Here is a 13,859-nt window from a genome sequence, read left to right as displayed (position 1 = left end):
CCGGGCGTGTGGTCTGGGAGTAGGGGAGGCCGCGGGGGCCGGGCGTGTGGTCTGGGAGTCAGGACGTGGGTTTGTGCCACGTGGTGAGCATCACCGCTTTATCCTGAAGCCCAGACGGGCCATGTCAGTGCAGAAACTGCTTCCCCGCAGAGGTGTCTGCATAAAGGGCGTCTGGTCTCTGGGCGGCTGGATTCTGTCTGAGAGCCTGTCTCCTGTGGATTCTTCACTGTCCATTGAGGACCTGGAGCCCAGGCGGGGCAGTGACTTGCTCAGGTCGCACAATGGTGCCAAGCTCATCCGCTCAAGTCTGACTTTTCTGCATCCGCACCTGAGCCTGAGCAGGCCTGGCAGGTACTCCGGGCACCTTGGCTGAATCGGACCACAGCGTCCTGGAGAGAAGGGCCCGACGCAGAAGGGTCTCCGTCCCGGAGTACTGCCGGCGTTGGTGGCTGGCGTAGACCTCTGCTGGAGACTCCCGTCTTGGTTGCTTTTGCATCCCTGTCCCTGAGGCTGCACAGAGCTGTGTCCACTGTTCCCGAACGGGTGGCTGGGCTAGGGGAGGGGCAACGAACATAGGTCCCTGCAGGCAGCGTCTCTCGGCTGGGCTCCTGGCATGTGGTCGTGTGGGGGCTGCTGACGGTGGCTGGCTGAGGAACGGCCACCTCCTAGTCCCCAGAACCTGTGCACAGGGGAGAGTGTGGCCTTACGCGGTAACAGACTGAACTGTGGGTGCATTGAGACCTGTGGGATGAGGAGATTATCTGGGACAGCCCAGTGGCCCTAAATGTTCTCCCCAGTGTCCTTGTAAGAGAAGCAGAAAGAGAGAGCACAGCTGCCCATAGGAGAGGATCACGTGAGGACGGAGGCAGCAGAGATGGAGAGACGTGGTCAAGGAACGCGGCTGCACCGGAGCTGGGCGAGGCGGGAGCTACGCTTCCCTGGAGCCTCCGGAGGGAACTCGGCCATGCAACACCGTGCCCTTGGACGTCTGCCTCCAGAGCTGTGAGAATTCGCTTCTGTCATTTACCTCTGCTGCGGTCTGTCACAGCCCCGGAAACACGCCCGCTGTGGGCTGCAGCTGCGTGGAGCCTCCACAGCTCAGGGTGTGCCCCTGGTGCTTCCCTAGCTTCAGCCCCGGGACTCTGTTCAGGCAGGAATGTGTCCTTCCCACCCCGCCTCTCCCAGCACATCTGGGACTTCCTGAAATACAGGATCCACGCTGTGGCCTTGAGCTCTGCTGGGAGACTCAATCAACACCCATCTGAGCATTTGCGGTTGCCACGGGTGCCAAGGAACCCCTTCTTGAGTTGCCAAGGCCCCATGGCACGTCTGGTCTCTCTGACCCTCCCCACCCTCACCGTGCTGCCCTCCTGGGGTCAGAGTTGGAGTCCTGGGTGCACTGTGGCTAGTGGTTGCCTGCAGGCCTCTGGAGCACTTGGCCCTTTGTGGTCAAAGCTGCCCAGCCGTCCAGGGCGAGCGCCCGCATCCCCTCCGTCAGCAGCGGCTCTCCTCTCTCTCGCACGGGTACAGCTTCCCAGGGACCATTGCTTGCCCACAGTTCCCTGGTGTGGTCCACATGCTCCTGTGTGCCAGGCATCGTGCCCGGCTCTAGGGTACACCGAGGAGTGTGACACCATTCCAGCCACAGGAAACTCACCATGTCATTCGCCACCCGCCAGAGGGGCCAAGGGGCAAGGATGGGGCCTGGCCCATCGGAGGCTCTGACCTCAGCTGGGGCACAGGTGGAGAGAGCGGAGTCCCTTGGGGCAACCAGCTGGGTTCAGCTCAGGAACTGGTGGGAGCCAGGAGGCCAGAGCCAGTGAAGGACAGGACAGGGTGTCAGCCGGGACTGACAAGGGGGACAGCCGGGTGGAACCCCCTGCCGAGGAGAGGGGAGGGGAGGGGAGGGGGGCCTGGTCTTGGGCCCTTGGTGTTGACAGCAGTGGAGAGGGGGCTTCAGGGGCAAAAGAGGATGCAAAGCCTGGGGGCTGTCCCCGAGGGAGAAGGGCCCTGCTCTGTGGCCACTGGAAGGAGCAGCTTGGGGGCTGAGGAGCCAGCCTTTCCCATGGCTCAGAGCCTCTGGGCACTTTGGGTAGGTTGGGGTGGGGTCGGGGGTCTCCTGGGTGAATTCAGAACACTGGGAGTTTCCTGGGAAGGAGGAGCTGGGACACTGAAGGCGTCATCGTTCACCTCCCTGCAGGCCAGGTCCTGTGGAGACGGAGGACTATGGCACATGGCTGTGTGTGGGGACCTAGGCAGGCCGTGGGTGAGGGCCTAGGACAAATGGGCCCTTGAACCTGAACAGCTGCCCTGGGGAGGGGGACACATGCTCTAGCCAACTCCAGCGAACAGGAGTGGGCCAGTGTGCAGGAGGGATATCTGTCTCTTGCTTGACCGTGGGCTACCCTGTGAGGGGGTGAGCTCCCTGTCCTGGGAGGCGTGGAAGCAGAGACCCACTCACTGGGCTGCAGCCCCTCACAGGGGCTTTCAAGCACCAGGAAGTGAGTGGCTGTTGCCCCTGCCCCACCCCCCGGGGTCCTGGTTCTGCCCACAGCTCTGACTCAGGTGCAGCTGCCCGGGAGGGTGAGAGGCCCATGTGCGGTGGCCACAGGGGCGGCATCTCCACGACGCCGAGTGGGGCCATCTCCATGTTCGCTGTTTGCAGACACCCCTGCAGCTGAGCACCCAGCACACCCGGCCAGCTGGCAGGGCCATGGGTCGCAGACACCCCTGCGGCTGAGCACCCAGCGCACCCGGCCAGCTGGCAGGGCCAAGGGTCGGTGGGGCGGCTCCCTGCTGGTTGGGACTTGCATGGCCCTGCGCAGGGAGGGGCGGGGCGGGCAGGGTGCCTGGCGCAGGTGCTGGAGGGGGATGGTGGGGCGAAGTTCTCCACCTGAGTGAGGTGGAGCCACGGAGACTGCTTCTCTCCAGAACCAGACGAGCTCCAGTTCCCAGGCTAGGTGGGTGCCAGCTCCTCTCAGACTGGAGGCTGGACAGGGTGGGGTGGGGTGGGGACTGGTAGCCCAGGGGTCCGGGGCCCAGATGGCTGGACGCACAGCTGGGGCAGAGGCAGGAGCCACGCCAGGGCTGTGACCTGTGCACGTTTGAGGCGTCTTCCTTTAAGCTGGGCACAGGTGTCTGAGGGGAACATTGCAGAGACGCAGCCTCCAGGTTCCCCGCCTTCCAGGCAGCCTTAGAGAGTCCGGGGCTCCCCCACAGCGGGGTCTGGGCAGCCACCGCCCTGCCTCCCCTTTCTCACTGAGCCATGGGGCGCCTTGTGTTCCCTCCAACCTGGCAGGGAGGCTGGGGCAGGGAGGCCTGATCCAGAGACCTGGCCCCTGGGCTGTGGGCAGGAGGGTGGAAGGAGGCCCATCAGGAATACACACAGGCCTCCCCTCCCAGGGATGGCACAGTCCACGGCAGGATTTCTCCAGGGACCCCAAGCCTGGCTGGGACAGGGGCCTGGGCCTAAGATGCGAGAGCTCTTCTGATGGGAGGGAGGAGGGTAACCAAGCCCAGCCTCCGCCTGCCCTGCACGGCCCCTGTGACATTCCCGATTGCTGGGGACTGACTCACCCCCACTTCAAAGGCCTTAAATAGTTCAGCTATTTAACCTGCCGCACTGTGCCGTCACTCCGGAATTCTGCTCTGTGGGAGCTGAGGCCCCACCTGCAGACCTGCTGCTTACCTGGGCAGGTGCCTCCTCCCAGCCCATCTGCACAGCCGGCCTGCGGAGCCCTCCTCAGGGGCCATTGGCCCTCACCTGCCACCGTTGAAAGGATGCCTGCCCCTGCTGTCCCCACCTCAGCCATGGCCGTGCAGGTGCCCCTGTGGCACCACTACCTGCAGGCCATCCGGTCGCGGGAGGCGCAGCGTGCCCAGGACTTCCAGCGCGCAGAGAATGTGCTGCTCACGGTGCTGGAGCGCGTGCATGCCCTGGACCCCCGCTTCATCGTGGACTACTCCCGCGGCCTGGAGGCCTTCCAGTTCGCCTTGCGCTCCTCTGAGGACCCGCTGGACATGGAGGTGCCCCTGTGGGTGGATGCCGAGGCTCTACTGATTGAGGAACCAGAGGCCACCCAGCCGGAGGATGGCCCTGAATTATGCCGACTGGGTGTGCCCAGGGAAGGGGCTGGCCTGGAGCGGTGGACCACCGACGATATCTTCACTGCCTCCTCGGAGGGTGATGCCAAGTGCCGTGGACACATTGTGCCCAGCAAGGTCCTGTGTGTCCTCAAAGACTTGCTGGTGGCAGCCATCGTACACTGCAAGCACCACAGTCTCATCAGGCCAGGTACAGGCACAGCCCACTGCACGTGTATCTGTGTGTACCGACGGGCTGCTGTGTGGGTGCTCACAGGGCTGTACCTGCCCACTGTGTGGGTTTCTGCGTGCAAGTGTATGAGTGCACATGTGTGTGATTGCCATGTACGTGCACACAGGGTGGCAACTGTCCTCTGTGTGTGACTGCATGCACAGGCGTGTGTGCACGTGCGTGACACTGTGCAAGTGTGTGACACTGTGCAAGTGTGAACAGCGTCTTGGGGCACAGAAGTCGGGGGACCTCACTTAGGTCTTCCAGCTCCAAACGCCTCTAACGACAGACGATGTGTTCCGTGTCTTGTGTGTTTGCACGGCGGTTTCCATGGCTGCCGTTCGTCCAGTGGCTGGAGTCCGGGGCAGCTGCTTTGCTGGTGGATTTGCAGGAGGGTCCTTCGCACGGCTCCAGGCCGGTGGCTCTGCTGCCAGTCACAGCCTGTGACCTCAAGGATCCTCGAGGCCGTCCCACGCCCACTTCCAGTGTCTGGTCATGTTGCACCAGGTGGGAGGGGTGTGTGTGTGCCTGCCTGCGTGCACATGAGTGCAGGGGTATGAATACGTGTGCATGTGTGTGTGTATGTCTTATCAGCTTGTGGCTGAGTTGCCTATTGGTGTCCTGAACCCCAAGTGGGCTCTGAGGCTGGGCTTCCACATGGACCAGGGGCTGGCCTCAGTCTCTCCTCTGGGATCTTTTTGTTTGTTTGTTTGTTTGTTTTTGAGACCAAGTCTTACTCTGTCGCCCAGGCTGGAGTGCCGTGGTGCGATCTTGGCTCACTGCAACCTCCGCCTCCCGGCTTCAAGCGATTCTCCTGGTTCAGCCTCCCGAGTAGCTGGGATTACAGGCATGGGCCACCACGCCCAGCTAATTTTTGTATTTTTAGTAGAGACGGGGTTTCACCATGTTGGCCAGGGTGGTCTTGAACTTCTGACCTCAGGTGATCCGCCCACCTGGGCCTCTCAAACTGCTGGGATTACAGGTGTGAGCCACCGCGCCTGGCCCAACCTTTGGGGCCCTGTTGATATGATCCAGGGCGAGTCTGAGCCCAGGGCTCCTTCAGCAGGAGCTGCCTGGATGGTGAGGGTGGCTGGGAGAACAGGACTTGGCCTGTGCAGGGGCCAGGATGATGGGGACCCTGAGTAGTGCAGCCATCCTCGGGGGATCAGGTTGTCCTGGAAGGGAACTGGGGACTGGAACAGAATTTGTCCAATATGAGTCACCACAGTCCTCACAGGGCTTTGTTGCCTCGAGTCACCTCCCTGGTATTCATCTGACCCTCATGTCCTTCGTGAGGTCAGCGGGTGGGGTCAGCTCACCTTTGCGAGAGGCCGTGACCTGCTTGGGGCTGCCCAGTGCTGGGGCCTGTCTGGAGGCAGGGGCACCTTCTCTGAGTTCTGGGGAAGGGTGTGCTGCCGCCGCCGCACACAGCCAGACCTCCAGTCTGCATGCTGGAAGGCCAGGAGGGTGGATTCTAACAGAAGCCCTCCCCAGACCTGTCTGGTGCCCTGGGATGAGTGACTGACCTGACCTCTGGGGGGTCAGCTTCTGTGCTCCCAGCCAGCCCTCACCCTGCCCCCAGCCCCTCGGACTTCCTGCCCCGGCATCTTCTGAGCCTCTAATCATGCAGGCTGTGGGGTGGGTATTTCTATCTTCTTGCCAACCTCACCTGGCCCTGTCCCCACCTGTGAGACAGGCCCACCCATTGGCGTGAGCAGGAGGCTGTGCCAGGCCCTGAGTCGTTAGGATTAAGTCTAAGCTGCCAGGCTCCTCACACCCCCAGAGTGCGCTCTGAGAATGCTGACCCGATACTGCAGGCCGTGCCCACGGCCCCTGAAGCTGCGCTGGGCTGGGCCTGCGGGGAAATTCCAGGCATTGTTTCCTGACACTTACCTTAAAAGGGAAGTGGCAGCCTGGGTGACAGGGGTCAGGCTGCCCCCATCCTGGGAACCGGTGAGACCAGCCCAGGGCTGTGGCCTGTGGCTGGGCTGGTGCAGTTGTGGCTGCCTTCCAAGCTGCCAGGTCACGGGCAGCTAGTGTGTGTGGCCCACGGCAGATGCAGTGTGTGGCCACTAGAGGCGGCTCTGAATGGCAGGCACCTCAAACGCTGCACTGGGGGGGCCCTCCTTCTCTTTCATTGATGGGAACTGAGGCCCCTGTGGGAGGGGCTGCCCAGGCAGCAGAGCCAGGGTTGCCCTGAGGTGGGTCCCAGAGGTGTCCCCAGAACTGCCCCACGGGAGACTGTGGGTGCTGAGGTCCCACACAGACGGCACCAGGCTTCCTCCGGGAGGGCCCTGGGGCAGTGGGATGGTAGGAAGGCAGGCCCCATGCTCACTCATGGTGGGGACCTTTCCCAAGGCACAGGCCAAGATTCCCTTGGGGACACGCCAGCATTCCGCCTGGGCTCAGCTCCCTGTGACCTGGGCCCCCCGGCTGGACAGTGCTGCGGAGGGGAGGGGCGGCCTCTCCCCTGGCGCCTGGGCCAGTGTTGGGCAGGGGCCGTGCGGGTGTCTGCAGTCACCCCGAGTGACACCTCACCCTCTTCATTCTCAGGTATTACTTTGTTTTGGGGGGACTGGGTGACTGAGGCAGAGGTCAGAGGGCCCCTGGATTCACCAGAATGCCCACAGCCCCAGCCCCATTACACCCTGGAACGGGCCCTCCGGGGGCTCTGGGCTCCATGTTAGGGAAGTGGGCACTGGGCTGGGCCCCGGGTGGGGTCTGAGCAGGGAAGGGAGTGGGAAACTTCTTGGCCAGAATGTGCCCCCTGTGGGGTGACAGAGGCCATGGGGCTCTCGGGCAAGGGCTCTCTGGGAAGCGTAGGACCCAGACCTGGTCAGGAAGAGCGGCTGAGCTCTCGCTGTGAGCCTGGGCAGCCCAGAAACACGGGCGGCCAAGCTGGCTCCCCACGACTGGCGGCCGCCGCCGCCTCTTCTCTCCATGGGAACTGAGCCCCGGCCTGGGCCTGTCCCTCCTGCCCCAGCTGCCCTCATCATGTAGACTGGTGCCCTAGCTGGGTCCAACATGGGGTTCCTGTGCATGCAGTTGATTTGAGTGGCAGGGGCTCTCAGGGAAGCTTCCAGGGGCAGGGGTAGGGGGCATGGGGAGGAGGCGAGTTCTGGGGAGGAAAGGCCTAGCCTCGCTCCACACTCTCCAGTTCTGGAGTGGGAGCCCTGTGGCCCCAGCCTGGACTGCTGCTGCCTTCTTCCCCGCAGAGAAGGCAGCAGAGACGCCAGGGCCGTCGTCAGAAGGCAGGGGGCTAGCTGAGGGCTGGGACTTTGGTCCCAGGGCTGGGGCAGAGCGAGCAGGCTTAGGAAGGCCTGGGAAGGCACAGCAGGCGTGGTCCTGGGCTACGGGGTGAGGGCAGTGCCTGGCAAAGGAAAACCTCACGTCGGACGCTGCTGTCATCACTGATGCTGCAGGTCGCTGAGCTGACAGTTGTGCTGAGGACGGTCACCAGTGGGCAGGCATGGTGGCCAGCTCCTCACTCGGCTGAGGTCCAGGGATGCAGGTGTCCGGGGTTGGGATGCTGCAGCCTGCAGGTGGGGGCCAGCAGAGAGGGCTGCAGGGGAGAGGTGATGAGGGGCAGGAGCCAAGTTGGCAGCAGGAGGAGGGCTGTGGAGTGTCCTGGGCGGGTGAGGCAGGTCGAGGAGGAGGGCGTGACTTGGGTCTTTGCAGGTTCGCTGAATGCGGCCAGCCTGAGGGAGGAGCAGCTCCACCTGTCCTTGCTGGTGTCCAGCGGCTGGAGAACAATCAACTTCCGTGTGGTGCCCGTGGTGAGAAGGAAGCTTGGGGCGCCTGCCCTGGAGGGGGCCCAGCAGATGCCTGGGTTCCCTGAGGGCAGCTTGAGAAGGATCCTCAGCCAAGGGGTGGACCTGGTGCCGGCCAGCACCCAGCTCTGGAGGTAGGCGCACCCTCCCAGTCACAAGGTTCCTGGGGAGTGGGCAGGAAGGGGCCACTGCTCCCATGCTCCCCCGGCTCCAGCCAGGAGCATCTGCAGGGTCCTCCATCTGCCTCTGCCCCCATGGGCACGTGTGTTCCACTGAGATTACTGGGGTCTCTGGCTGTAGCGAGGGTGGAGATGTGTCCTCTCCCAAGTGGAAAGGGGCCTGGTGGCATCTGACGCTGGGTGATGAGAGACCTGGAATTGTGGACGGCTGCCCTAGATGGGACCATCCACTACCCAGCTTTTGCTTGCGGCAGGAAAATAGCTGAGAGGTCAGGCAACCTGTCCAGGCAGGAGGGTTCCCAGAGAAGCTGAGAGGGTCCCCACACAATGGGGGTACGTCCACATTGCTGTCTGTGAGAGGAAGGAAAGGGGCACTGGGCAGAGGCTGAGCTCCCCTGGAGACCCCTAGCCAATGGCCAGGGACCGCACCCCATCCAGATCTGACACCGCTGCAACAGCCCCTCGGGGTGGCTCACACCCCCTCACTTGCTGGAAGGATGGTTGAATCCACGCTCGTCAGTGGGGGGCTTTACAAAGCTGGTCATGCCCCTCCTGTGGTTTTCCCCAAAAAGGAAAGGCTTGGCAGAGTGCCCGTCACCTGCCCTGCATTCCCGCTGACCCGTCGCGCAAGGCAGGGGCGGTGTCCAGGCTTGTGGAATAACTACCTGTCCGCCTGTCCGCCTGTCCGCCTGTCCGCCTGCCAAGGAAGGGAAAGGGCTGGCTGGGCAGAGTCATTTTTGCAATTAAATAGGAAAATGACATTTCTGGTGCTCCATGTCCCATAGACTTGGGGGAGACACTGGGCACATGGCTGTCCTCTGTTGTGGCTCCGTGAAGGGTGGGCCCATGAGGGTGCGGTGCCAAAGCTCTACCACCTCAGCCCATCCAGCATGCGCACAGCAAGTCGTCTGTTGTGAGCTGCTCTGAGCTACAGGCATGGGCGGGGCTGGGGAGTGGAGCAGAGATTCTGAGCCCATCATGTGGCCACCACTGGAGGCTGCCGCCCTGGGCTTCCTGAAGAGGCCGTGGGTGGAGCTGTCACACCCCCGGGCTGGGTGGTTCCAACCTGGGCAGGTCTGAGAGGCACCTTCCTGTCTACACAAAGGGCCGGGCTGGCCTGGAGGCTCCAATCTCCCTCTGTATTCAGGGCCGGGGAATCTCCATGAAAAGCAGGCGTGCACACTGCACAGCCGATGACCGCAGCTCCCGAGAAGCCTGGGGTCCAGGCTGGGTCCCACCAGCAGACACAGCACAGCATGACCCTGGCCAGGGCCTGAACCTCCGGGGCTCAGGAGCTCCCCATGCTGGGGGCCAACAGTGGCGGGGGCTGACCCAGTGCATCTCTCTGGGCCCCAGGACCTCCACTGACTACCTGCTCACCAGGCTGCTGGGGCAGCTGGGCTCCCTGCAGGGCCATCGCCTGGACAGCCTCTCCATCCTCGACCGGGTCAACCACGAGAGCTGGCGAGATGGTGGCCGGACTGACGGCCTGACCTTTGGCCACCTGAAGGTACCCAGGGCGGGACTCAGGGGATTGTCTGTCAGCAGGGCCCAGGAGTAGGTGCACCCAGGCGAGTCCCTCCTGCCAGCCCTGACTGGCGGGCAGCTGGTGTGAGCCCTGAGTCGGAGTTGGGGGGATTCTGAGGGCCCGTCCAGGTTCTGAGGTGAGGCCGTGGCTCATGGGGGTCATGGGAACGTGGCCGCAGGAGCCGTGGTGCTACAGGCTGGCCTTCGCCATCCCTGGGCCGTGACCTTGGCAGCCCTCCTGGCCCTGGGACACTGTTGGGTAGAACCTCAGGGTGGGGCCTCACAGAGCCCAGTGTTCCCGCCCAGCGAGCCTCCTCCCAGTGTCTGGGAATGTCACCCGGCTGGGACACCTCCCTCTGGGGGTTCCCAGCAGAGCCCAGGCACACCCCTCTCTCTGCTTCCTGGGCCACAGTGACATTCTGCAGAACTCTGTCCTGGGGCTTTGTAATGTCAAATGCTGAGAAGAACAAGGAACAGGCAGGGGCCAGGGACTCCAACTCACCCCAACCCCGAGGAAGCAGGTGCTGTGCTGTCTTGGGGTGTCTGCTCGGCTGGCCGCTCCCTGGAGTGCGTGGCTGGCCGGGCGCCGCTCCACAGATGGGGCTGGCCCCTCCACCTGGCTCAGTGTTGAGGGAGAGGTGCCCCTTCTGGTGTTGGGAGTCCCCAGATGATCTCTGGCCACGCCCTCTCAGGCCTCCCCCTGACCTGGAGCTTCCAGCTCCCCTTGAGGCCGGATGCGTGGTGGTTCTGAAGCCCCAAACTCAACTGCAGGGTGAGGGGGCCGTGGAAGAAGAGGGTTTGAAAAGCCACTGTGGGACAGGGCCTGGGGCAGGTTGGAGGGGAAGGGTCTCTGGGGCTGCCACAGGCAGCCCATGTCTGTGGTTCAGGCCAGGGTTCGTGAGCACACAGACTAGGACTGTGACAATGCCATGGGGCCTGTTGGGTTGGGCTGTAGGGGGTGAGTAGGAGCTCAAAGGGGCGAAGGGAAGGAGAGAAAGGCCCAGAGGATGCTGGGAGCTGCAGAGACCCCCAAGGGAGGTCCTGGGGGGTGAAAGGAGGAGCTAGGGTGGGGTGCCAGGGCCAGAGCCAGGCAAGGGAGGAGAGAGAGGGGGTTCATGCCTTTGGGAGCCAGCAGGCTGGGGGCAGCGGGTGGGAGGGGCCTGGGACTCCGACTGGGACGACTGGGACGTGGAGGGGAGGGCGCAGGGTAGGGAGAGGTGCGGGTGGGAGCAGGGAGGGGCAGCCAGGGTGAGGGTGGTGGGAGTGCAGCGTAGGCCAGGTGGGACAGGAGGCCAGGGATGACCCCGCTGTCCTGCAGACGGTGCTGCTGTGGGCCTCCGTGCTCTTCCCAGTGCCCGAGGACTGGGCAGAGCTGCAGGGCGCCGTGTACCGCCTGCTGGTGGTGCTGCTCTGTTGCCTGGCCACGCGGAAGCTGCCCCACTTCCTCCACCCTCAGCGCAACCTGCTGCAGGGCAGCGGCCTGGACCTCGGCGCCATCTACGAGCGTGTGGAGGGCTTCGCCAGCCAGCCCGAGGCGGCCCTGCGCATCCACGCCACCCACCTGGGCCGCAGCCCCCCGCCGCGCATCGGCTCCGGGCTCAAGGCACTCCTGCAGCTGCCGGCCAGTGACCCCACTTACTGGGCCACTGCCTACTTCGACGTCCTGCTGGACAAGGTGGGTGCTGGCCGTGGGAACCTTGGGCAGGCCCAGGGGTGTGGGAGGGTGGGGGCGGAGCCCTGGCCCAGCTCCCTGCCCACTCTCTCCCAGGTCAGCGGCCCCAGGAATGCTGAGGCCAGGTCAGGGCTCGGATGGAGAGCATCTGTGGGGACATGTGATGTCTGGGGGTCACACGGGCCATGGGGGGTCCCCTCAGGGCCTGGGGCTGCTCCCTGGAACCAGGGCAGTGGGTCTGACCCTGCTTCCGTTTCCCACCAGAATTGCCCCCCAGCTCACACTTGGTAAATGCTCAGAGCCCCAGCTGCCCACCCTGGAGTTCCATTCCTCGTGAAGGGCTGTGGCCTTACCTGGGCCCCACAGGGACCATGTTTTTTTCTCCCTGGACTCGAGAATCCACAGCCATGCTCCTTGGGACCCTGTGTCCCTTGGGCCACTTCTCGTGGGTGCCTGGAGGCTCCACCAACTGTCCCTCCCTGTGCCCCAGGCTCTGCCGCCTCTGCTGAGCCTGCCCAGAGTCCACCCTGCTCCTCGCCCAGGGCCGGGCCCTCACCCTCATCCCAGGAACAAACACGGTCTCCTTCCAGGGCACACTGGGGGTTGCTCAGCCACCCTCTCCCATGTCCTCGTCACAGTGAGGCCACAGGGTAGCTGCCCTCTGCTGGGCATCTCCTATCCTATTTTAGCAAACCTCTGCCTGTTGAGATGCTGATGGCCTCCTGGGGTCTCCCCTCATGCCCAGCACTTAAGAATTTTTACCCCAGAGCCTGCAGATTAGGGGGCAAGGGCCATGCTCTGCTCTCAGCAGACCTGTGTGGGCAGGGTGGGGTGAGGGTGGGGTGGTCGCCAGAGGCAGCCTTCAAGCAGCACCCCGTGGGGCCTCCTGTGTGTAGGCCCACACCAGGGACGCCGTGTGTGAGAAGGAGCTCAGGGAGGAGCAGAGGCTGGGCCTGCTCTGCCTCTGGCATGCCCATCCAGGCAGATACCCGGGGCAGGCAGGCCCGGCATGGCCCAGGGAGGGCTGGTTGTTCCATGCTGTGCTCTTGGCCCTGAAAGCTTATCGTGGGCTCCAGGCGTCCTTGTAACCCTTCTCCCCTGCAACCCTGCCTGTAGTTCCAGGTCCTCAACATCCAGGATAAGGACCGGATCTCTGCCATGCAGAGCATCTTCCAGAAGGCCAGGACTCTGGGCGGCGAGGAGAGCTGAGCTGGGCCACCTGGTCTTGGCCACCTGTTCTCGGCTGCCTGACAGACTCTGCACTGCACCATGGGAGGCTCCTGGGACATTTGGAAGAAGGAATGGGCTTCTCATTGAGGGGGACAGTGGAGGGATTTTGTCCCCAGGAGTGGGCTTTCAGAGTCTTTCAGTGCCTGGTGGGGCAAGGCAGCCCTCTTGGAGCACCTCCTCCCTGGGGCAGGTGCCAAACCCCACGTAGTGCATGTTGGCCTAGCCACGTGGTGGTGTTAAGCAAACAGCCTCGGCACGAGACCTGGAGCTGAGGGCTTGGCCCTGCCTGCACTGTGTGCCATTCCTTGGAGAAGAAATGCTGTATATTTGATCTTGAAAAAATGAATGTGCTGGGTATACCCAGCAGAAAGGGGACTCTCTACTTTTTGTATATCTGTGTGGAAAGTATTTCCCCTAGAAGTAGAAGAGGCTCGTGTGCAGACGGATAATTTTGAGTCTTCTCCATTCTCTGTGAAAGACCCCCCTTCCCCAGCCATCCCCCACTCCTACCTCGTTCTTAGAGCAAACTAAAGGCAACTGAGGGTGCACACACAGCCATGAACCCACCTGCCAAGGACTAGTCCCATCTGCTTCTTCCCGTCCCCGTGGAAGTGGCCCCTGATATGGTTTGGATCTGTGTCCCACACAGATCTCATGTCGAATTGTAATCCCCAGTGTTGGAGGAGGGGCCTGGTGGGAGGTGACTGGATCATGGGGGTGGATTTCTCCCTTGCTGTTCTCGTGAGAGTGAGTGAGTTCTCATGAGATCTGGTTGTTTGAGTGTGTGGCTCCTCCCCCTCCCCTTTTGCTCTCTTCCTCCTTCTCCGGCCATGTCAGATGTGCCTCCTTCTCCTTCACCTTCCACCTTGACTGTCAGTTTCCTGAGGCCTCCCAGCCATGTTTCCTGCACAGCCTGCAGGACTGCGAGTCAGTTAAACCTCTTTATTCATTACTCAGTCTCAGGTAGTTGAGGTAGTTGTTTACAGCAGTACAAGAACCTCCTAATACATCCCCCCTCTCTGATGTAAGGTGTCCTCTCCTGGCATCTGATGCCACCTCCACTCTGTCCTTACCATTCTGTGTCCCCCGCACCTCACAATCTCTCATCAACCCAGCACTGCCTGCCTGTAGCCCATGACCTGCATGGGTCCTGCCCATTGGACATT

At 62.9% G+C, this 13,859-nt stretch overlaps 1 protein-coding gene across 1 annotated transcript; it reads left to right on the top strand.

Annotated features, from left to right (window-relative positions):
* Positions 1-2,934: 2,934 nt before the first annotated feature.
* Positions 2,935-13,068, top strand: MAB21L4 (mab-21 like 4). Its single transcript, XM_003908178.5, has 5 exons — positions 2,935-4,294; positions 7,994-8,219; positions 9,621-9,774; positions 11,110-11,466; positions 12,580-13,068. Exons 1-5 carry the CDS (start codon positions 3,781-3,783, stop codon positions 12,670-12,672), a joined length of 1,344 nt encoding a protein of 447 aa, XP_003908227.2. The 5' UTR covers positions 2,935-3,780; the 3' UTR covers positions 12,673-13,068.
* Positions 13,069-13,859: the final 791 nt, after the last annotated feature.

The sequence above is a fragment of the Papio anubis genome, chromosome 10 (assembly GCF_008728515.1).
Source record: "Papio anubis isolate 15944 chromosome 10, Panubis1.0, whole genome shotgun sequence".
Classification (NCBI taxonomy): Eukaryota; Metazoa; Chordata; class Mammalia; order Primates; family Cercopithecidae; genus Papio; species Papio anubis.
This window is presented reverse-complemented; position numbering and strand designations above follow the sequence as displayed.